Source organism: Protobothrops mucrosquamatus, unplaced genomic scaffold (genome assembly GCF_001527695.2).
Source record: "Protobothrops mucrosquamatus isolate PMUCROS unplaced genomic scaffold, P.Mucros_1.0 scaffold233, whole genome shotgun sequence".
Classification (NCBI taxonomy): Eukaryota; Metazoa; Chordata; class Lepidosauria; order Squamata; family Viperidae; genus Protobothrops; species Protobothrops mucrosquamatus.
The window spans coordinates 1,049,338-1,074,448 of NW_015386584.1; the positions used below are offsets into that span (position 1 = coordinate 1,049,338).

A 25,111-nucleotide genomic window follows, 5' to 3' on the forward strand; every position below is an offset into this window, starting at 1 on the left:
TTATTATTATTATTATTATTATTATTATTATTATTATTATTATTATTATTATTATTATTATTATTATTATTATTATTAAAAGAAATCCCCTAAAACAATGATTCTTGGTCAGTAGTATACTACGATACTCAATTTTCCATAGTGTAGCACTTAGCACTAGCACTTAGACTTATATATTGCTTCACAGTGCTTTACAACCCTCTCTAAGCGGTTTACAGTCAACATATTGTTCCCCACAAGCCAACTGGTAGAGCCTGGTCTTTAAGCTCTTACAGAAGGTAAGAGGGTTGGAATTGACCTTCCTCTGGGTGAGGGGGGAGAGATGTTCCAAAGGGTAGGCACAATTGCAATGGCAAAGAAAGCTCTTATGTACAACTGCTACTGAAACTGAGGTTTGGAGAGATCATTCTAGCAGTTCCATAGTCTAAATGCTTCCTGAATATTATGGGTCCTCATTTTACTGACCTCGGAAAGATGGAAGGCTGAGTCAACTTTGAGCCGGTGAGAATCGAACTGCCGAACTGCTGGCAGAATTAGCCTGCAGCACTGCATTCTAACCATTGTGCCACCACAGCTCTTGTAAATAATAAAGTATTATTTCTTTAATACTTAGTATACATAATAAATGTAACAATATACATTTCATTTTCAGAAAAAGTGGCCTTTTGGGGATTTTCAATGAGGATGTGGCAAACTGAAATTGTCCCTATAGAAGCAGGGACATTGGGGTTGAAATGAATAATGTTTGGACATTATTTGAAGGACTAAAGACCAAGATTGTTGCTAGCAAGGGGAAAAATATAAAATAGATTTATTTGGCCAAGGTTGAAATAGATAAATTCCTAACTCTGGCAATCTTTAATAAAAAAAAATTGAACTAGTATTAGATGATGATATTGTATAGAGTTATAAAGGAAGGGGGTCATTTGTGCATTTTAAATTTATCTCATTAAGTTTAAAACAATTATGCTGTTACTTCTGTAACTTTTGATTTTTTAAAGATTGGATTTGAATGATGAGGTTTGAGGGATTTTAAAAGTAAAAAAATAGATACACGTGAAAGAAATGAATTCAAATAAGTTTATTAGATCAAGTTTATAATAGATATGTTGTTATTTTTGGTAACTCTTAATAGATTTTAGCTGATTAAGATGAATGATGAGGTTTTAAAGATCTGTTTGTAGACAATGAGGTGAGACATGAGATGAAGAGATTGTTGTATTTTAAAGAGATCTGACATGCTGTTAAAGTTCTTTAGGCAGGTAGTCGTCAAGTTACAACCACAATTGAGTCCAAAATTTATGTTGCTAAATGAAACTCATTTGTTAAATGAGTTTTGCTCCACTTTATGAATTTTCTTGCTACAATTGTTAAGTGAATCATTGCATTTGTTAAGTTAATAACATGGTTGTTAAGTGAATCTGGCTTCCCCATTGACTTTGCTTGCCAGAAGGTTGCAAAAGGTGATCACATGATCCAGGACACTGCAACCGTCATAAAATAGTCAGTTGCTAAGAATCTGAATTTTGATCATGTGGTCATTGGAGCTGCTGCAATGGTCGTAAGTGTGAAAAATGGTTGTAAGTCACTTTTTTCAGTGCCATTTGAACGGTCAATAAATGATCGTTCAACAGTACTTTGAACGGTCAATAAATGAACTGTTGTAAGTCAAGGACTACCTGTACCTGAAGGGGAAAATTACTTTATATAAAATATATTTTACTATTATAATCTATATTAATCTGTGCAATATAATTTTCAATGAAATTATATAGAAAAAAGAAAAAGTGATTTTTTTCCTTTCTATTAAATGACACTCAGCTCTTTGATAAAGTGATTGGTGGGACTTATGACCTAAATGATTAGGCATACCAATGATTTCCTAGTATAAGCAGACACTAATTAATATGGGAAGAAATAAGCATGAAGGATACTAAAGAGAATTTAAAACTGAAACTACTGTATGCTGCTAAAAGTGAGATATGCTTCTGCTACAGGAGATACTGCTTGTTTTATTTTTGTGTTTTATTAAGTATCATTAAGGTGAACATTATTTGTATGAAATAGATAGTTATGGCTTAATGCAACCTTAGGATATTTATGGTTAGCTTCTAATGAAGATGAATAGAGAGCTGGGCAAAGGTAAAAACTGTTACAATTTAAGAAGTCCTTAAAATGATTATGTCTTATCACTTATTAAATGCATGGTTGAGAAACAGAGTTAAAGCATGGGTTACCAGATTTATTGGTTACAATTATATCATAATGGGTAAACATGTCATCATACTTTTGTTTAATAATTTAATTATTTCATGTCATTACTGAAGTCAACTTATAATGCTATTATATGCTTAATGATGAGAATGATTAATAATAGTCCTGTTTTTTTCTCATTATATGAAAAATATCCAATGATTAAAAGAGGGTGCATATATTTAGAATGGCTTTCTTTTACAACTTGAGTAATTAATCTGCAATCTAAGACATTTGGGCAAAGGTACAAAAACTGATGAGCCAGAGGAACTACCAGCCTAACATCTCAGATGCTATTTTCAGAGACCTAAAAAAAAAAGTCTGATCAAAATATAATTTTAACATAACACAAATGAAGACATTAAAAATGACATGAATGATCATGTAATTACAAAATTAATTCAAATATAAATGAAACAAAATCAAATTTAGCTTTTGTATTGGCCACTCCTACCACAAATGTTGTATGCGGTCCTCAGCCAAGTAAAATCGCACTCCTTGTTAAAGGATAGATAAGCCTCCAGATTATATACAGTAGGCATGTCAAACTGCCGGCCCACGGGCCAGATGCCTCATGCCGAAACCGCACCTACCCCATTGCCGACAATGGGGGAAAAGTCGCGATATGTCACGAGTTTGGCATGCCTGATATACATGTAGAACAAAACAAAATTAAGCACTATATTTAGCTTGATGACATAAATTAAGCCATCACGTGATTAAAATAAGAGAATTGGTTTTGATTATTTTAGAAAGAATCTTAGAAAGCTAAATATAGAATTTTACTTCAAAATAGAACAAAATTTTAACACACTGAGAAACTAGAAAATTTGGGCATGAACCATTATCAGCCATATATTTTACACACACACACACACACACACAAACCATAGGTCAGAAGGAGGACTGGGAAATAACTACAGATCCTTCATATCCTGGACATACACTGTATCAACTCCTTCTTCGGGACACCGCTGTAGGGCATTGCATGCCAAAACAACTAGACACAGGAACATTTTCCCCTCATTTCCACTGAATTTCAGCTATATGATTTCAAGAGGGCCACAATCCGATAATTTTTTGATTTTTATCTAAGCATGTTCAAATTCCTTCAAAATAAATGTTTCATGAATATATCTATAATGATGTACAACTCTTTCTAATGTCTAAATAAGAATTTATTTATAAGAGAAAAGATGGCTGAAAGTCATGCTCTCTCACTCAATTGTGAGGATGAATTAAGCCACTCAACTTTAATACATATGTTTTACTAAATTGATCAACACTAAATTTGCTTATATCATCATTGTAAGCCTTTGTCTTTGTGGGGTCATTGATCTGTATTAAACTAAAGAGTTTTGTTTAAACTTGTCCCAAATGTGTTTAAGAATCACATATTTTTTTCTTTTTAGGTAGGATAAAGCTGACTATAATACCTGCAAATGACATAAATTGTTAGTATACAGAATGATGCAGCTGTCTGTTAGTGGCAACACTAGCTTATAAAATAAATACAATTGTTTTGGAAAAATAACCCATCTTTTATTCATTTTCTGTGGGAGGAGATGGAAACTATTTTTCTGGGAACCTGTTATCTTTATTACATAAACTCATTAAAGAATAAGACAGCATTAATTTAATAAAAGTGTAAACCAGATCTTTTCAAGGGAATAAAAAAGGAATCTCTACAGATGTTAACAGTTGTTTTCAATAACAAAGACTTGAATTTAAATGAATTTATAAAGTATTTTCACATGTGTAAGCAAATCTCTTGTGGATCTTTAATTGTGCAAATTCCTGAAATTCTGCTGTTTGTTAAATACTCACTGTCATCGTAATCTCTCTCTCTCTCTCTCTCTCTCTCTCTCTCTCTCTCTCTCAAAATGCTAAGGAATGTATTGGGCTACAAGACTGAACAGTTGTATTTAACACTGGTGAAATCAGATAATCAATCGATCAATATCATGGTTTGTATCTTTGAATACAGAATGTTTCTGACACAGTTGTATCTCAACTAATCTCTGAAGCACAATTATCATTTTGAGTAACATAGTGTAACAGAAAGTAGAAATAATGTTATGTGCTCATTACAAAGAACTGGAAGGTCTTTTTTATTGCAGAATAGAAGAACAGAGACTATTCTGGTAAATTTAAGATCTCTCTCTTCTGGCTATTCATCTGCACATTTGATCTATTACTGTATGCTTTATTCTCTAATCCAGTGGTTCTCAACCTTTTTAATGCCGCGCCCCCCAACCGGTCGTAAGTCGAGGACTAAATCAGTCATAAGTCGAGGACTAAACCGGTTGTAAGTCGAGGACTAAACCGGTCGTAAGTTGAGGACTACCCAACCGGTCGTAAGTCGAGGACTTTCCCTGCCCGGGAGCGCCGCACATGCGTGGTTCCGCCTCCTGCGCCGGCCGAGGCGTAGCTGGCAAGTGGCAGAGATGGAGCAGGCCGACCACCAGCTGGCACAGCTCAAGGGAGGTAAGGCACCCGCCGGAAAAGGGGAAAAAATGGCAGACAGCCTTGCTTGGCGACCCCCATGAAATGGTCGATCGACCCCAAATGGGTCGCGACCCATAGGTTGAGAACCGCTGTTCTAATCCATAGGAATGTAATATCTTCAAATATTGATAGAGGAGAATATTTGTAGCTCAGGGTTGCCCTGTGGAATTGTTGCTGCTCTCTGAGCTTGGTTCTTTTCTTTCAGACATCTCATTATCCAACTAGGTAACTTCATCATTGCTAAAAGGGAATGGGGTTTGACAGTGCAAATGCCACTCCCTTCTAGCACTGATCATGTAACCTAGTTGGGTAATGAAACATATGCAAGAAAACAACCAAGCTCAGAGAGCCCTAAAGACTCTACCTTCAAATATCAGCTATAATATTAGTTTGCCCAACCCTTCCCTCATGGTATTTTTTTTTTTAAATATAGCATTTGGACACAGGGGAGTAATGTTTAAAAAATAGGACACCTGATGAATTGCAAGTTTAAAATATTATGATTTACTATAATTTAAATGAATGCAAAATATTTACAGGGATGTTAATCATTTAAAAGGAAAAAATACAATCAAATAAATCATAAATGTACAATAAACTTACCTTGAGTAGCAATATAGTGATTTGGTCGATGATAGCCCTGAAATATTTTAAATATTTTGTGACTTGCTTTATCACATGTACAAGATGAAAAATGTAAACATTATCATATAGATTTTATTTTACTATAAATCTCTAGAGATCTTAGTAGCAAGAACTATTTTAAATAGTAAATAAATAACTGAAATAGTAAATAAGTGAAACATGACCTCAGTGTGAGAAATAATGTTGAAATTAATAGTTGTCAATGGAACTGTGCAAAGTAATATTTTAGTAGCTACGATTGCAGTTTAGAAACATGTAAATGATATCTGACCTACCATATTGACAATCTTCACAATCACAATAATAAAGTGTCTGTATACACTGTATTAACAGGAAGATTAATTGTTGCATCACTAAACATAAACTCCCTTTTGCATCCCACTTTTTGAATATATTCAATGTTTCTGAAGCAGAAAAGGTATGCTTCAGACTGTATATCTACATATAGTTTTATAATTTATGTATTTGCATAATTACAAATTCATATATAATTGCAAATGAATATATAACTAAAAATCTGGTCTACCTAAAGGTCATTTTAATTGACTTGCGCACAATGAATCTGTAAATTAGAATTAGAGACTGAAATTTCAGTTATTCACAGCAGTATCCAATTAGTTATATGACTAAAGTTAATACTAGATGGTCACAATCTTTTGCAATTCAATCCTTATGAAATATTTTCAAATTGTCATGGTTCACAAGTGGAAAAAACAACAGTATAAACAACAATATTCAGAAATATACAGGCCCAAAATCAAGCCCAATAGGACATTCACAATGTTTTATTATTATTTTTTCAGATAAAATCTTACTGTACTTAATGCTTAAAAGTCATGGGTCTTTGTGGTGTGATTGTTGTACACCCTGTATATATTATACTCGTGTATATATTAAGAAAATGTCAATTTTAGAAAATGATAACAAGGAGTCTCTAAGGGAAAGGTGTCAAATTCGCCGCGTCACATGATGTGTCGCAACATATCACAACTTTTTTTTGCATTGCCGGAGCTGGGTTGGATGTGGCCTCCTATGATGCAACCGGCCCATGGGCCGGCAGTTTGAAACCCCTGCTCTAAGGTATAAAAAGTTAAGGTAAAATATAAAATATAAAGTCAAGGTAAAATATAAATTCAGATTATTACATTTTGGAACAATACATTATATGCAAAAATATTTGAAACACTTTGTAGGCTGGGACTGAAAATGGCATTGTTTTTTAATATTCCCTCTTACTTTTGATTCTTTCAGTCCCACTACTGTCTCTTACAGAATTTATACTAATGTAAAACATTAAGCTAACTTAATGCAGGATGAACAAAGAAGCAATCTTCAATAATTAATCAATATACATATTTAATGAAATGTCTTGCTTGCATCAGAAGTTCTAGTTAACAGATGCAGATCCCATTCTGAAGGTTGCTTAAAATAAGATGGATGAAGAAACATTGCAAGCCACTGCATTAAAAATTATGAAGTTTGATCACGTTAATCTTGCAAACAGCTTCTTTTTAAAAAGGGAATTACTATATTCCAAGCTTTGACAAAAAAATTAAAATTAATGTTTCGAATGAGGGCAGGGACACATAAAACGTATGAGGAAAAGTAGCCCGATAAAATTATTGCGAAGTTTTTATTCCATAATGCAACAATTTTAGGAAATGAGCTATTTAATTTTTATATGAACAAATCTTTGGTAGATTTAATGTCAAACACAACAATAGAAAACTATGAGTTCTCATAGTATTTAACAACTGGCAGCAGCTCTATATGTATTATCTATTTTTAAAAAGGCATTAAATATTAGAACAAATTGTTATGTTTGTTATAATAGTATACTTACATCAATATAATTTCCATTGATGTAGTCTGAGTTTAAGTCCCCTTCAATAAGCTGCAGTCTCACTCGAGAATGATCATCTAAAAATCCCCACAAAAATAAATTAAATAATTTGTATTTTTCTCAGTAGGCATAAAATAACATTGATTAGTTATATTTGTATTGGAAGGAATACCAATTTACATGTAAAGATATATTTTGATCCCTAATACTATCATTAGTTTCAAAAGGCTGGTTTTGCTTTTGTATGAACACAAATTAAACTACATTTCCCTTTTTTTTTAGTTGATATTTCCCTCAAGTGCAGAATACTTTATGCAAGGAAAAAACAAAGAACTATCCAACCTTATGTACGCATATACTAAAAGATTACTTTATAACAGATCTTAGATTGAATTGCTAAGTTAATTGTAATTTTAGGTTGACCTGTCCTTTAAATAATGTTAAAATCCCATCATTTCCTAATTCTTACAATTTTTTTATTTGCTGGCCTTTGTGGACCACAGCATTTCTTCCACTGCAATATCTCAAGAAGATGTTTTGAGACTTTCTTGAATTAGTACTCTACTCGTACATACCACACAAAGATTGTTCTGTTAGAAAAAAATATGGGCTATAGGAAGCAGAGAATAATAAATGATATTGCTAGGGACATGGCTGTTCTGGTCCTGAAATGATGTGTTAGTCAAGCTCTTCATGTAAAGTATAAAAGACACAGACAGATAAATCCTATTTTTTCATTGTTTAAATCTTCTTTTCTTCAGGAAATTTGAAAAGGAAAATGGTATTGAAAAAGATGGACTTAAATTGAAATGTATGTAGAAATAAATGACAAACAAATACAGACAAAAATTCAGGCAGTTGCCAGTTGTTCTATCTTTCAAACTATGCTTCCCAATTTCTGTTGTGTCACACTTGTGTGTTGATAGATAGATAGATAGATAGATAGATAGATAGATAGATAGATAGATAGATAGATAGATAGATAGATAGATAGATAGATAGATAGATAGATAGATAGATAGATCCACATTCCAAAAAGGCAAGCCCAGGAATTAATAACACCTAATTAAATGTATTTACTATCTCATATTGTGTTTGTGTATATATGTATATACAATGTACATACTAGTTCCCTCACATACAGAAATATATATATATATGTATATACACACATACACACAGAGGCTAGTGATGAGATGGGGGGAAGTGATTACTTAACATGGAAAGAAAGTCCTGTTACAAAAGGTGTTAAAATTTATCAAGTACCCCTTTCCTATGAATAGCTTATTTGATATTAATTATTTGATAATTAATTATCAAAGGCCTGATAACTATACTCCTTTGTATCTTCAAACTTCATTTTTAAACGTTTTTGTCTTTATCAGTTGAGTCTGAATATACTTCAGATCAATTAATATGGTTATATGAATTTTAAATATTTGAGAAGTTGCATGGCAACTGAGATTTCCCAACAAGTGCTAAGTGACAAGGTATTCATTTCAACTACCTTTTAATATTTAGATAGGGTTGGAATTTCTAAGTGATCTTAAGAAATCTTTCTAACACTAGACAACATTATTTGATTGTTTCATTTGATTTATATCCTACCTTTCTAAGCAAGCGTGTAGTCAAGATGACCCCAAAATAAGAATAAAAAAATCCAATGTAATTGTAATATTAAAATTGATATAACCATTTCTTTACTAAATAGTCACCCTACTGGTTTCTATTTACAAACAGTTACTAAATCACACGAAAATAGATTAACTATTTAAATTAATCTGGTAGCCAGATCAATAGACCTTATAAGCAACCAGATAGAATTTTGTAATTTGCATGTAATTATAGAATATTGGTGTGCAAGTAAATAACTAACACAAACCATTCTCTAAACCAGCTGGGTAATCACTTTCAGGTATTGTTTTTTAAAAATAATAATAATACACTCTACATTGGAATTTGGAGAAATAGTCCATAAATTTGATAGAGATATCATTTGTTATTTGACCTTAACATAAACCTGTTTCTTCGCTTGATATTAAGTTTTTAAGGCCATATAAATTAAGGCCCTGTAACAAATCCTCATAACAATGTTTCCACGTTTCCTAACAGGCAGATAAAACTTTTAAAGGATTCTTTCTGGCAACCAAGACCATAAGAACATAAACTCCACTTTTGTAATGATCCTTAGACTGTTTGATTTATAGATTCAATATTCATGATTTAAGGTTACTTAATTATCCCTTATTAATTAAAACTCTGATTTAATTACAATCTTATCTTCAGTTATATACATAGGTCTTATTATTATGCAGAACTGTTCTTCAATTTTCAATATGTTTCATTTTAAGTGTGGGATATAATTCATATATTTCTTCAATTTATAAGGAATAAAAAAGCTCATGATTTATATATTTATAATATATATTAATATACTTTATTTTATTTTATTTTTATTTGATTAAACAATCTTACAATCCTGCAGCAATTAAATGCGTAATTAATGACATATTGCCAAAGAAAAACATGCTTATTTTCCTGTTAGTCCATTGATTTAGTATTGTGGCTTTCATTTTTGTTTACTAAACCCGTACACATAATTCATAATTCTATCAACTCATATAAAATTCTCTTTCAGTTCTATTTTACACACGATATGGGAGTAAACATAAATCTAAAAGCAGTTTTTGATTGTTTAGATGAAAATGTGTTGGTGAGTTAGTGAAGGATATAAAAGTGATGACAGGTTCTGAATGTTGGAGAAACCATTTTTGGTATTACCAAAGACCTTGGGGAAAAAGAAAAAAAAGTGCAACCCCCCCAAACAAACAAGTAGTGAAAGCGGAATGACTGCAAGAAGAGAAAGCATGAATCTAATTTAAAAAAGAATTAGAAGAGAGATTAGCTTCCCAACAGAGTGAACAGAGAGTATATATAAGGAAATATAGAAGCAGCTTGAAATACAGTGAAAAGTTATATTATAAACTCACAGAAGTCAGTTACATTAATGGGAAATAAGATATAGTTTGTTTTGTGGACAAACTGAAAGAGACTGTGGATGCCTATTGTGTAAGAGAATGGCTATTGCAAGACATGAAGAGAGAAATATATTGTACAATGTGTATAGAGAAAACAAATACTGTAGTTCTATAAGAGGAGTCCAAGCAATGTTGATGGAGGCTCCAGCATAGTGAATGGAAATAAAAATAATGAAAAATAATGAAATCTGAGATGAAACTGAAGTGAAAGAGTGTTGGAGAAAGTATTTACAGGACTGGATTATTGGAAAAATAAAAAGAGTGAATGAAAAAACTACTGGGGAATTTGTCAAATATGCTTGGGAATGTATTGGCAGATATAAGTTTAAGAGAATACAGCAGGGATCTCCAACTCCTGGCTGCAGCCCACTACCAGGCCGCAGGAGATGGGCAAGTGTGTGTGTGTGAAGCTCCACTTGCATGAGCGGAGGGCGTTTGTGCTTGCAAGCAAAGTGTCATTCGCTCTCCATCAAGTGCCCTCTGCTCGCACGAGTGAAGCTTTGTACATGAGCACAAGTGCCTGCTGCTCATGTGAGTGGAGCTTTGTGTATGAGTGCAAGCACCCTCCACTCACGCTCCAAATGGAGCTATGTGTGTGCACGCATGCCTGCCACTCACATGCCCCCCACTGGGCTGCCAAGCTGGACAGGTTGGGGATCGCTGGAGCAGAGGCTATGACAATGAGCAAAATTTAGGAATTGCAGTTCAACTGGAAGGTGTGCAGACCAATTTTATTTCCTCACTAGGGTAATTAAGAAATTGTTGAATGAAAGACCCATACCCATTATTGTGTTGATTTAGAAAATGTGTATGAGAAAAAATTCAACACTGTTCAGGGACTTAGACAAGAAGTTCCTTTAGTTGTTTAGTGTATTTAGTGTATGGAAAAAGGGATGTCTACAATAACATTAGAGTATATTGGTGAGGAGCACATTTGTATGTGTACCATGATAAGAAAATGATTTCCATGTTATTGGCAGGTAACCCAAAATATCTGAACAAATGTAAAGATAATTATATGATGCAACAGAAGTAGCCATTATATATTTCATATAGTAAAAGTTGTTTTATCTTCCTATTTTATCCACACATCCTTTCAGAGCTAGGATAGAGACACAATGCTACTCACTGAGTGCCATAGTTGACATCGGGAATTCTAGTCACAAACGCGCGTTACTTCCTTTATTTTTCTGTCTTTGGAATTCTTAAATATTCATTCATTCATTATAATAAGTAGAGCTCCATTTTTACTCCAGATACATAGTGCTACATATCAGTGGGCAGTGTTGTCAGTAACTAAAAGGAGTTTGCACAGTAGTACAATTATACTGTCAACACTTACATGCAATGATATTCCCATATCTATTCTTCATGCGGTTCTCATCTTTTTTAGCTGAGTCCCATGGTGCAGACTGTCCTTCAAAGAAACTCTGTTAAAAAAAAGGGAGGGGAAGGAATGACATGTTAAGGGAAAAAATATGTAGCAACAGAAATACTAGAGGGAAACTCACAAAAAAACTTTAAATTTTTAGGTGATAGACTGTTAGAATTTAGAAACTATCATAACACAAAATATTAATTAGAGATGTGATCCTACAAAAATGATTTGGAAGAAGTGCTCCTGATCATCCAAAAGACACCAACTCTCTCCACTTCATTAAAACAGTCCTTTTCTTTTCATTTTTCTGTATGAGCCTGAAAAAAGCAGTCAGTTTTTTCAAGTTAACAGGGATCTTAAGAGAGCTGACACAGAAACTTAAGACAAAAGCAGCTATTTGAGAGGTGCTCTGTTTGCAGAGTTACAAAAATACTTGAATGACTTTTTGGGTGTGCACAGCCCCCTAATACAGCAGTTCCCAACCTTTTCTATACCCCGCACCCCTAGAACGCTTCTGATACGTTCTCACACCCCTTTCAAAAGTTCAAAACAATGGCAACAAATTATGCATATACACTATAATTTTGAAACTTCTAAACCCAAGTTTTCGCACCCTCTGGAATATCACCTTACACCCCCAATTAGGAACCCCTGCCCTAATATGTTAAATCTCTCTCCTTTACAAATACAATCTTCATAAACTTTCAAAAGAGACAGAAGCAAAGGCAGATAGATGGTTTAGGAATATTAAATATTTACATGATCGTCATGAACAAAAGAGATGGAGTGAGTAAGGTGAGAGCAATTATATTACAGCTTGTAAAATAAACATCCTCAATCTGGTGCCTTTGAGATAAACTGAATTATAAAAGCTAAGCCTACTGTTATTGTTTAATATCGTTTTTGTATGTGATTTAATTGTATGTTCTAAGCTACCCACAGCCAATATGGGAATGGATACTCTCTGTGTGTGAGACAGAATGCATTTATTCTTCATGGTATAATTTTCATCTCCCCCACCCCCCAGGCCCTGGAGATCTTTAATTTTGCAGAATTCTGGGGCTTGGATGCAATATTTCTACTCCTGCTCTTAAGGATGACTTCCTTTCAGGCACTTTGGTCATCAATCATAGGCCTCCTTTGGGTGGTTCTGCCAAATGAAGTTAGGCAGAAGTATATCAGAGAGAAAGATTTTTCTAGGACTTCTGATCAAACTCAAAGAATAATCTTTCTAAGTTGGCTTCTCAGCCGCCTGTATATTTTTCAGAATTCTAATATATTTATTTTCTTCCAGGTTTTTTTAGGTTTGTATTATCTTGCAATTATGACTCTGGAGATCTGTATTTCATTTGCCATTTTATTATACATTTATTAGTTTTAGATTAAATGGTTAGTTTTAATCTTCTAATAAGTTTATAATTTACCCCAGGAGCTCTTATGATTGGGCAGATTTTCAATACACAATAATACAAATATAACCATATGTCCCGAAGAGCTGCTTAAAATTGTCTCCATGCACAAATGAGGCAGGCCTGTTATGTGTAACTCCTAATACATTTTAAGATTATCTGGAGCTCACAGAAAACATTGCTTAAAGTAAAAAAAAAAAGCCTTTATTTTAAAAGAGTTAAATTTAACTGAGTTTCAAGCTTAGACTATTCCTTCCATTATCAGCAAGACTTTTGAGGCTGAGAAATTGATATATAAAAATATAAGATATGCCAAATGAAAAACCTTTCTTCAGTCTAACCAATGATCTAGCAGTTCCACTGTTAAATAGCCTTCACAAAGTGAACAGTAGCAAATAAATAAATACATTTTTAATAATTTGTAAAGGTTGGAACGTATTAATCAGAAGTCCTTGATGTACTATGCACTTACCAATTTCTAGGCATCATCTCACAATAACTAAATATAAATAGTATGGTATGCAAAACAAACCATTTTGAATTTGAAATAATCTGATTCAAGTTTGAAACAATTGCTTTAGACTTAAAACTAACTTTTTCTATCATTTTTCTATCATTTTTCTTGCATTCCAAATAACTGTTCTAGGTTTAAAACATTTTAAATTCAACATCTCTTATAAATGCTTAAAGGTATAAATCCTTTTCAATATTCCAGAAATGGAGAAAAAAAACACCTGCAAAATCTACTTGACCCTGAAAGTCTTCACACCAATTCAGAGTTCATTAGTGATTTGGCACAGCCTTCATATGAAAGACCAATTGTTGTCTTTTTTGTTCATATCACATTTTTAATTGGATGAACATTTTGATCTGAAGATGGAGATGCTTTCAAATAAAAAAATGCCCCCTTCTTACCAATATCATGAAATCGAATGTGCTGGCCTTTTTTAAACAGCACTAGGATGCATAAAAATATTGAATGTCAAGCGAAAGACAGATGAAATCAAGTTCTAATTTTGACCAACGTATAAGCAAAGTTGCTCTCTGATGGCAGTGGAAGCACTTTGCTTCTTTATTAAGCAAACAACTTATTAACAACAATTAATAGTGAAATTTGTTTTAAAGGAAAAAATAATAATAGGGAGATATCAGGTGGTTTTTCCCATTACTGGGGTAGAAGTAGTAAACTGCTTTAAAATTTATTTATCACAGCATTAGGTATATTTCAGGCTTTGATATGCCTAAAATTGCTGCCTGCATGTCATTCCATATAAAAGAAACAAAATGCACACAGTAGCGGCTACTGTTCAGATAGATTATGAATGCCCTGTGCTAAAAACTATCTGATATGCTATAAATGTATATCTTCTCTTTCAAGAAAATAATTATGATTGAATCCTACAGGAGAGCTATTCATTTAAAAATACTTTTAAAGACTCTAAGCCATAGTACAAAGTATAGTTTAAATGTAAATCTCTTGTTACTTAGAGTGAGAACAAGCCCTGTTTATTTGCTCTTTTGAATGTCTATTGCCATAGTTCCATCCATCTAACCATACAAACATATACATATGTGCTTTCAAATCAGTCTTGGATCTTGGTGACTTCATCAATAGGTCCATGCAGTTCTTTTGGCAGCTTGCCTTCTTCAGATATATTTTTCAACTTCCCAGAGCACAGTTGAGAGAGAGAGTGACAAGCTCAGTTACCTATGTCACCTTTGTGTACAAGAGAGGATTCCACCCTTAGGTATCTCCACTCCTAATCCAACATATTAACCATACTGGGTCTCCCAATCAATAACACACAATAATATATGAAATCAGCTCGTTGTCACCTAAATAATATAAATAAATAAAATGACTGGACAGGCTCAGCAAAACCTATCTTTTACTCACAATTGCTGAATAAATCACAGCAAGGCTGGCACTAAAGGATATTATTTACAAACTACTCTATGCGGCTTTCATTTTATTCAAGGTTATTAACCACTGAATCATACCTTTATGAGGAAAAAATGCAGCTTGCTCTAACAATCAGCATAAGTGAGGGGGAGTGCTGACTACCTTTTTTGATGAAAGGAGAGGCTGAATTTACACAGCATGCTCAACTGAGCTAAAATTGGGGTTGTGGAAATCCAGCCATTTTTACTCTGGTTGCATGTTGGGTATGAGCCAGATAGCTGCATTAAGACATATTATGGTTTGTTTATTTGGGTGTAGTGAATGAATACAACAATTGTGATTTGTTAAATCGAGGTTAACGTTTAGTGCGTGCTTTGAACTCAATCACAGTGTCTTTTCCCTTCTCTCAAAAGAGCATTCTCTAGGATCTGTCTAGAGCTTTCTAGAATATCTTGTCCCAATGTAATTCATCTCCCTACCAATCCTTTATGTGTCCAAACACCATAATGTCAATGTTTAGATGCTGACTCATTAGCAAGATTGCTACTATTCTAGTTTCATGTATGCAACCATACAGGTCCAGTCAGATATTTACTGCATAATAAAAAATCAGTCTTGTTTCCAAGAAATACTATCCATTATTGTATCACTGCAGCTTGTTTATTATTTATAAAATAGAGTTCATAAAGTTTAAAATAAAGAAAGAAGGAAAATCTCACTGATGCACAGAATTTCAAACTTTTCTTACTTTTCCTTTACTTCTAATCTTAATTCCACCTTCCAACACTCCTCTCCAGGAGCAAAATGCAAGTTTCTATTCTAAACTAAGCATGGGAGCATGAAATATGGGAGGAGGTAATGTACTGTCATATTCACAATACACTTAAAAACTGTTTTAAAAATTGTCTTATCTGTTGTTTTAAAATGGTATAAAGAGTAGCAATTCTGCAGATACATTTAGTGGAGAAAACATCAGTTCAAGAGGAACACAAGAGAGAGATGAAATATATGATTCCTCAACTGCTATTAAAGAAAACAAAAGAGGCATGCACTAAATAAAAAACATGTTTTGCTTCATGTATAGATGTAATGCATTGTAGTTTAAATTTTGAGAGGTCATAATTTCTCCAAAGTACCTGAAAGCAGGATAAGATGTAATGGATGGAAAGAGAAGCAACCTAGAACTAAGGAGAAATTTCCTGACAGTGAGAACAATTTATCAGTAGAACAGCTTGCCTTCAGAAGTTGTGGGTGCTCCATCATTAGAAGTTTTGAAAAAGCCATTTGTCCAGAATGGTATAGGGCCGTGGTGGCAAACCTATGGCATGCGTGCCACAGGCGGCACACGGAGCCGTCTCTGGTGGCACGCGAGCCATTGCTGGGCCGAGCTGTTCCCTCTTCCTCTCTGCGCATGCACAGCTCTCCGCGCATGCGCAGTCTGGGAATAGGCGAGAGGCTATAAAAGGAGCAACTTTCGGCGGAAGCAGCATTTGCTGCAGAAGCGAGAGAGCAAGCACAAGTCGGAGTGGACAATGAGCGAGCGAGCACAAGCCGACAGCTCGGTGGCCACGCCCATTCAGTAGCCACGCCCACCCGGCACCCAGCAATGCATAAGTGGGTTTTGGGTTGCAGTTTGGGCACTCGGTCTCTAGAAGGTTTGCCACCACTGGTATAGGGTTTCCTGCTTGAATAGGGGGTTGACTAGAAGACCTGCAAGGTCGCTTCCAATTCTGTTATTCTGAGACTGCAGTTCCAAGTAGTCCCAGCCAAATGACCAAATAAAAATTGGGAATGGCAGAGTAATCCCAACACATCTGGACAGACTGCATAATGACATTTATTTATTATTTATTTTCCTTCATAAGCTCAATATATGAACTTTTTACTTGTGATTTCTGAACAAATTTTGTCCTTAAAATTAAAAACATGAACAGCAAAAATAGCCTTCTTTACTTAATTAGAATTACTACAGAAAGGAAACATAATAGAATTCTAGCACCTTTTCTTCATTTTAAATTCTAAAATAGTTTTTTGTAGAAAGATATTTTTATATGGAACTTACTTTTCATTTATCTGAAGAATATACTAGGAAGAACAATTAAAATTCTAATTTAGCAATATACTTCTTGGCAAAGTAATTAACTACAACTTTAAATAATGTGTCTTCAAAATTTATGTCTAAGACAATGAATAGAATGAATAGATAAGATTTTATAATTCTCCTCTTATAGAAATCCCTTAGGTACAATATGTACATTTATGGTGTAATTAATGTACAGGGTATATTATTTCCAACTTGTGTACCAAAATTTAGGTTGGTTTGTTCCTCTACTGAAATAAAAAAGCTACCAGGAGAGCTTAAACAAATGCTTGCTTTGCAATATATGTTGCATTTTAACAAATAAATTCCATTTTCTATTGTTTATAGCCTGTAATTAAAGTGTTGTTCCTGACTACATCTTATATATTCTACAGCAAGTCAGTGAACCTTGCAAACACCCATAATAGAGGAAAGTGTATAATATTACACCATAAAATGAAAGCTCTCCATGAATATCAACCACTTTGCATTTTCAAAACTATCTCTGAATGCAACACATAAGGAAATGAAACATCCCAATACGCGAGTATATATATTTTTTCTGAGCAAGAAACATGCCTGGAGATTCAATAACTTCTTCCAGATTACCCTGCTTTTTCCTCATCAATTTTCTTAGGATGTAATTACACATCTCAACTGTACTACCCAAGACACTGCAAATACAAAATAATACCAAGATATTTAAAACCAGAGGTCCCCCTTCCCACAAACAGATATATTATTAACTAGAAGAAAACATATGTCAGGATTATATACTGTATCATGTATTGAGATCTCTTGTGCAGTATAGATACATTTTTCAAAGACAGTTCACTTGTATAAGTCACAACTAAAATGATAGGTGAGTGTAGGCTGGATATTACTTAAGAAATCGTCCTAATTATTCTCAATATTTTATTTATCAAAATGCAAATAAAACCTTAAACTCCAAGGAGGAATTTTTAGCTCATTCAGATTTCAGATTCTGTATAACTATCAAAAAGGCTATCTGTGGCTTCTTATTCAATGCACCAGCTTAAGAATGCTTCCAAAGAAATGTAATACCGATTGTATTCAAATTCTTGTTTCTCTAAGCNCCCCCTGCCTACAGCGAGCTTCTGCAAAGTGCAAAGGCACTGCGGCCTCCCCTCCGGCCCCGGCCAGGGTGCTGGGGCTGAAGTAGAGGTCCGGAGTGGCGGGGGCGGGCTGAGGCTGCTGAAGCGGGGCAGGGCCACCAGGAGCCCGGCAGCCGGTCAGGTGGAAGATGAAGAGGAGGAGGTGCAGGGCAAGAGAAGCAGGGGGGGCTCTTCTGGCGCAAAGATGCCCTGAAAGCGTCTCTTGATTCGGAAGAAGTGAGGATTGGGGCTGGAATGGGCTCACTTGGATCGGACGGGGAGCTGTCCGGATAGCTGAGCTCAGAGGCTCCCTTTGAAAAAGGGGATCCCTTCTGGTCATCCCGGGGAGAGGCACCATTCCTGGTAAATCCCCTCCCCCCAAAAATAATAAAGCGGGGGGGAACTCCTCCAAACTTTAACCAGCGCCCTCATAGAAGGCGGGCAGCGGAGGGATGGGAAACTTCCATGGAGGGATCAGAACTTCCAGCTGTTTCTGGGAGGATCTGCCAGCTCGTTGCTTTTCCCGCTCTCTCTCCTTTTTTTTGTTTTTAGGCGTGCTACTCACCTTTCCCGCCTGTTTCCTTTGCGGCCGGCCAGGCTCGTCTTTGCCTCTGCCCTGCACGGCTGTCCTGCTCACACGTGCAATCGGCCTTCGTGCCGGCACTCCTGCCGGTGCCCGCAATCTGCCCGGTCTCCCCTTTGGCCCTGGGCAGCACCTCTGCCCTGCGCGGCTGTCCGGATCAGCCTCTGCACCGCCGCCTCCGCCATAGCTCCATGAGGCCGAGGCAAGGCAGTTAACCAGGCAGGCCGCCCCCCCATGCCATTCACCATCCCCATTACTGCCCCCGCTGCCCCTTGTCTTTCTTCTCCCCTGCGCGGCCGGCCGCTGTAGCCTCTCGCCTATTCCCAGACTGCACGTGTGCGGAGAGCTGCGCATGTGCGAAGAGGAGGCAACAGCTCGGCCCAGCAATGGCTCGCGTGCCACCAGAGACGGCTCCGTGCCATAGGTTCGCCACCACAGCATTAGGAAATAAGCACCAAGGTACCTGGTGCCTTGCAAGGGATTCCCGAGTGTTCCGCAATTGTTTTCTGCGCGAGAAAAACTTTGAAATGAATCTGAAATGAATCCCTGGGGAGGGCTGGGCCTTGCTCTGCGCCTGCGCTCTTCACATGCCTCCTGCAGGGCACATTTGGTAAAGTTCGTGCATGCAGGCTGCCGCCAAGCAGAGGGAGTAGCACAGCTAAGGAAAAGGGTAAAAAAAAAAATGGCGGACGGTGTTGTTTGGCGACCCCCGTGAAATGGTCNCTCTAAGCAGATCAGACAGCAGCAGAATCCTGAGAAGCACCGAATTAGAAAGGCAGTAACCCATACCAAAAAACCAAACAGAGATGCTACTACAGAGGCATCAGGCTTGTTTAATAAGGTTCCTTACACAATGTGAGTCAAGTGCACTTGAACACAAGCAGATACAAAGTACTGTGTATTAGTACCAAAAGCAAATTGATGAGATTGATCCTTGTCCCACCAAAACATCTTAGGATGTTGTCTAGCATCTCTGGTTTTTTCCTCAGTATATAGTAACCTAAACCCAGTACTTGGTTGTATCAGATTTATTTTCTAATATGCCAAATGCTAGTATTTTATTTTGGAATATGCCTGGTTATCAGTTAGGTTTTGTTAATTAAAAGCAATTTTAATTAGCACTTTGAGTTGTATGGGCACCAACATAGGTGCTCTGAGGTACATTGTTACCGATAGGTATCATGGTGCTTAATTTTGATATGGACAATGGGCAACAAAGGACACACAATCCAAATGGAAATCCGTTTCTCAAAATAGCTTACTTGGTAGAAAGAGCCATTTTCATGAGAAAGAAAAGTAGATAGTCATAAGTCAACCTAGAATGTAGATATAAGGTAATTAGATATCCAATAACTAAACTGCCTTTGGCCTTTAGAAATGCCTCCACAAAAAACTAAGCAGGAGAGAACATTATATTGTCCCCTGAAGAAACAAATACAAAGCCGTAACATGATGTTGAAGCCACTCTCATTTTTTATGAAGCTGGTAATTGAATGAATACAGGGAAGCCTATTTCTTCCACAATCAAATGAACTACTGCATTTTGAATGTCCCACTGCAATGATACAACTATACATTTTTCACCACCCAGCAAAGAAATAAATTCTCCTTTGTTGAGATAAATGTTATATTAAAAAAGCACAGGAAGATTCATTTATACAGTTAAAGTTCTAAAGAATTTGAGAGGCTTATATATTAGTTGATCCAAAAATATTCCCTGTGAGCAATTTTGGCTGGGGAAAATTTGGCAATTTGATATTGCTTTGTTCTTTAGGAAGCATTAATCTTATTCTGAATTGACTTTGATTATTTTCAGTAATGCACTCTATCAATAATAAAATCTTGTGGCCATGCAGTATTATTACACAATCACATTCTGAATTTGATTCCCGATTGACTGATATTTTCTAAGTAGGTTCGAGAAAAAAAAGTATTAATTAGAAAGAAAAAAATTGTGTGAAGGCAAAAAAAAGGAGAAAAGTTAGTAGTGGAAAGAATGACAAGATGGTAAACTTCTAAAAAAAGTGGGCAGCCATTGCTAGTAGCTCAGAAGACAGGCTAAAGATTCAAAAAGACACTGTATGTCTTGAACATTGGGCTCTATCCAACAAGAAGCAGTTCAATGGCAAGAAATGTTGAGTTCTGCATTTAGGTAAGAAAAAAAATAGGTGCACTGTCATAAGACAGGTGGCACCTGGTTGATCAGCAGTATTTGTGAGAAAGATCTGGGCGTCCTTTTAGATTAGAAATTAAATATAAGTCACCAATGTGCTACAGGTCCCAAAATAGCTAATGCAATCTTGGGGTACACGAACAAAAGAACAGAGCATGGAAAATGATAGTTTCACTTTACACACACTTGGAATATTGTGTCCAATACTGGTTGTCACAAAATAGGAAGGAAGTGGAGAAGAGTCCAGATACTAGCAATAGGGATGCTGAAGATCTTGCAGATTAAATCCCATGGAGGACAATGAAGGAAGTGGGTATGTTTACTTTAATGAAGAGAAGGTTGACTGAAATATGAAATCACTCTTCAAATATGTGAAGGACTGTTATATGAAAGAGGGTATGGATTTATTTTCTATAGGTCCCAAGGGTAGGACAAGAATGAGTGGAAGTTTTACAGATCCAAACTTGAAATAAGGATGAATTTCATGCTTGTGAAAGCTATGAAGCAGTAGAACAAACTCCCTCCTGGACTCATGAGGATTCCATTCCTGGTGGTTTATCTGGGATGGTATCAGGAGTCCTGGATCATTTGCGTGGGATGTTATCAGGAGTCCTGCCCTAAGCAGGTAGTTGGAGTTAAAGTTCTTTAAGGTCACTTTTCAACCCTATGATTCTATGAAAATTAAAGATAGTTTGGAAAACATTTCTTTTTCTTCTAAAAACATCATTCTCATGTAAAAATTAAATAAAGATACATCTAGGAAATCATAATCATCAATTTATATCCTGTCTTTCTGTCCAGAGATATGAAAAGAATGCACTAAAATCAGACAGGTGTGACTTCCGGTTTTGCACCGTAGCACATGGCCGAGGGAGCGCAGAGCTCTGCACCTCATGGCTAGTTTCGTCCTGCCAAGGGACCCTAATGGGTCTAAAGTCGCCCCGACGAGGCGATGAAGAAAGAGGGGAGCCCCGATGATTGCAGAACGATGGTGGTCATCCCGCGCAATCCAGGGGAAGCCCTCTAACCCGACAGGAGAAAGGCTGGCCACACTTTAGTGACCAGCACAAGCTACTTGCAGCCGAAGTCCAAAGGCACTAACCAGAACAACAGTGAATAACATGCTTGAAACTGGATGGGGAATTCAATTTCTCTCTTCTATTTTGTATCTGATTTCCAGGAAAAGATTCCCAAGAAGCAAAAATCCTCCCAAAATGAGAAGGGAGGGGACTACATCCCCACCCTCCCATAGATGGAAGTGGCGAATTAAACTTTTATAGGGAACAAAAATATATTGAAATGAGGTAAAATACTACAGTCTGGATAAATTTGAAAACTAAGAAAACTGTTAAAATTCCATACCTGAAAAGTATTGATGAAATTATATGAAAAAAATTAATAATAACTGTTTGCTTTAAAAGCTGGAAAATGAACAGCTACTGATACCTAGTGGAGGATTAGAGAAAACTATAACTGCATTGACTCAGAATTTGGCAAGATGTCCAAAAATAGCAAAAAACAGGTGGGAACAAAGCATTGGGCTATCTACTACAGAGTGAAATTATATATGTTTAACAACTGTTGACCTTCTGGGATTATAAACACATTGAGCTGCATTTTTAAGTTTAAGAACTGTTTGCAGAGAAAGAAAAACCTTGGCTTTTGGTTAATTTTCTAAAGGGGAAGTTACTGGAAAGCTTTCAGGTGGTTAAATCTTGTCTGGCTGATAATTTATAAGACCCCTGAAAAGAAGAACTGTTATAAAATACTGTTTTCAGTGGTGCTTTGATAACTGGAAGCATATTGAATTACAAAAACCATATATAAAGATAAGAATTACACAAGATTTGGTTGTTTGGATTTTAAGATGGGCTGGTTTGATAAAGCTAATTAAAGAGACTATGGTACCAGTGAAAAACTACTTAGAGGGAGACAAAATGGATGTTGTATATTTATCTAAAAGTGACAGAAAATGACACCTAACATCTCCTGCTGAAGACCCCAGCGTAGAACATCAGAGATCTGCAGGAACAATGACTCAAAACAAAGCAAATACATTCCAGGAGAAAATATATGCAATGCTGCAACAGATTCGAATGACAATTGTCTTAAATCATGACAAGATTAAAAACAACTTTGATAACATAAATGAACATATCTCTAATTAATCAATTCTCAAAAAAAGATGATAAAGAATGAACAAATAAACCAGACAATAGAATACAAATCAGAGGAAAATGACTTAAATATGGAAGCTACAAATGAAGAGAACTACATCTTAATACAAACAAAAGAAAATCTGCAAAACTTTGCTACAACAAAGGAAATAAAAAAGATCTTTTGCCTACCAGGACTTCAAAACAAATTTGAGGACAAAAAAGAAGATTCAATAAAATGGATTAAAGAGCTGTCAGGAGAATCATTAAAGCGTGGGAGACAAAAAAACCAATATTCTATTTAATTTGTCTTTTTTATCTCCAACAATATCTACAAAAATACAACCTGGCAAGCTAAACCTACTGATTTGGAAAGTGATCTGGCAAAAGAAGAAGATTAGAATTAGATTTAAAAGATGTGATTCAACTTACCAGATGGAATACTATATGACTAAACACTTGTTTGAATACAGTTAAAAAAATAAAGTTTGGATATAAAGAGGCCCTATAGTAAGATTGCTAGATGGTGTACTATATGATTAAATACTTGTTTGAACATGGTTAAAAGAATAAACAAAGCTTGGACATAAAGGGGCCCTATAGTAAGAGAGATAAGATATATAAGTAGTATAATATTTTTATAATATATAAAATGTAAAAATATTGAGACGGTGTATTTGAATGAAAAGTTTGGATATTCAAAGGTAATGAATTTTGAGAAAATTATGACTGATAAGAGTGGTTTCAATCTGAGGGGAAATTAAGCTTAAACAAGAATCTTGAAAACAAGACATATGACTTAATAAGATGACCTATAAATACAATTGAAACATAAGCTCATTAGAAAAGATGTTATATGTTGATGCTATTGTCATATGTACAAATACTAGAAAAATGTTTATACCCAACTCTGTATGTACTGAAAATATTAAGAATTATATTTGTTTAATGTAGACAAAAGGAGAATATTACTGGAAGAAGAGAGGATCAAGAAAATATATTATCAACTAATACATTGATCAATTATAGAAATTAATTATTATTGTTTTTAAATATATGAACCCAGACAACATATTGTTCACTAAGCACTAAAGATTGTTAGTATAAAAAATTAATAAAATATATTATAAAAATAAAATAAAACCAGACAAGTGTGTATGGGGAGGAATCCGGGTAAGTATGGGGAAGAATTATAATCCCAAACAGCCCAGGATTAAGTATGCTCAGAGTCTGTATACTCACCACTGGGAGGAAAGTGGAAAATCAAATGAGATCAGTATACGAGAGGGAATAATGGCTCATGGCCCAGAATAGGAAACAGTATTCTACAATATTTTGTTGCAGGACCCTCATAGAGCAATGAACCTGCACTTAAAATAGAATAGAGCTGGAAGGAACCTTGGAGGTCTTCTAGTCCAGCCTCCTGCTCAAGCAGGAGAACTTATACCATCTCAGACAAGTGACTGTCTAGCCTCTTTTTAAAAATCTCCAGTGATGGAGCACCCATGATTTCTGGGGACAAGCTATTCCACTGGTTAATTGTTCTCCCTGTCAGGAAGTTTCTCCTTAATTCCAGGTTGCTTCTCTCTTTGATCAGTTTCCCATCATTGTTTCTTGTCCTGCTCTCTGGTGCTTTGTTGAATAACGTGACCCCCTCTTCTTTGTGGCAGCCCCTCAAATACTGGAATACTGCTAACATGTCTTCCCTATTTCTTCTTTTCTTTAGACTAGCCAAACCCAAGTCCTGCAGCTGTTCTTCATATGTTTTAGTCTCCAGGCCTTTGATCATCTTAGTGCTCTTCTCTGATTTTTTTTTCCAAACTCTCAACATCTTTTTTGTGATATGGTGACTAAAATTGGCTGCAGTATTCCAGGTGTGGTCTTACTAGGGTTTTATAAAGCAGTACTAATACCTTGCATGATCTTGATTCTATGAATACAGTTCTGATTTCCATTATTTGATATTCTGTTTGGCAGTGCAAATGAATTCCCCTCTGTTAAAATTTTACAGCATATCCAATGCATTA

General features: G+C 35.4%; 1 protein-coding gene across 1 annotated transcript in view; it reads right to left on the reverse strand.

The window, feature by feature from the left end:
* Positions 1-25,111, reverse strand: part of PTPRM (protein tyrosine phosphatase receptor type M) — a gene marked incomplete at its 5' end in the record, with an annotated part of 332,499 nt that overhangs the window by 57,959 nt on the left and 249,429 nt on the right. Inside the window, 3 exons of the mRNA XM_015814271.1 lie at positions 5,365-5,401; positions 7,250-7,326; positions 11,630-11,717. Coding sequence (XP_015669757.1) covers positions 5,365-5,401; positions 7,250-7,326; positions 11,630-11,717 — 202 coding nt within the window. The remainder of the gene's footprint in view (positions 1-5,364; positions 5,402-7,249; positions 7,327-11,629; positions 11,718-25,111) is intronic.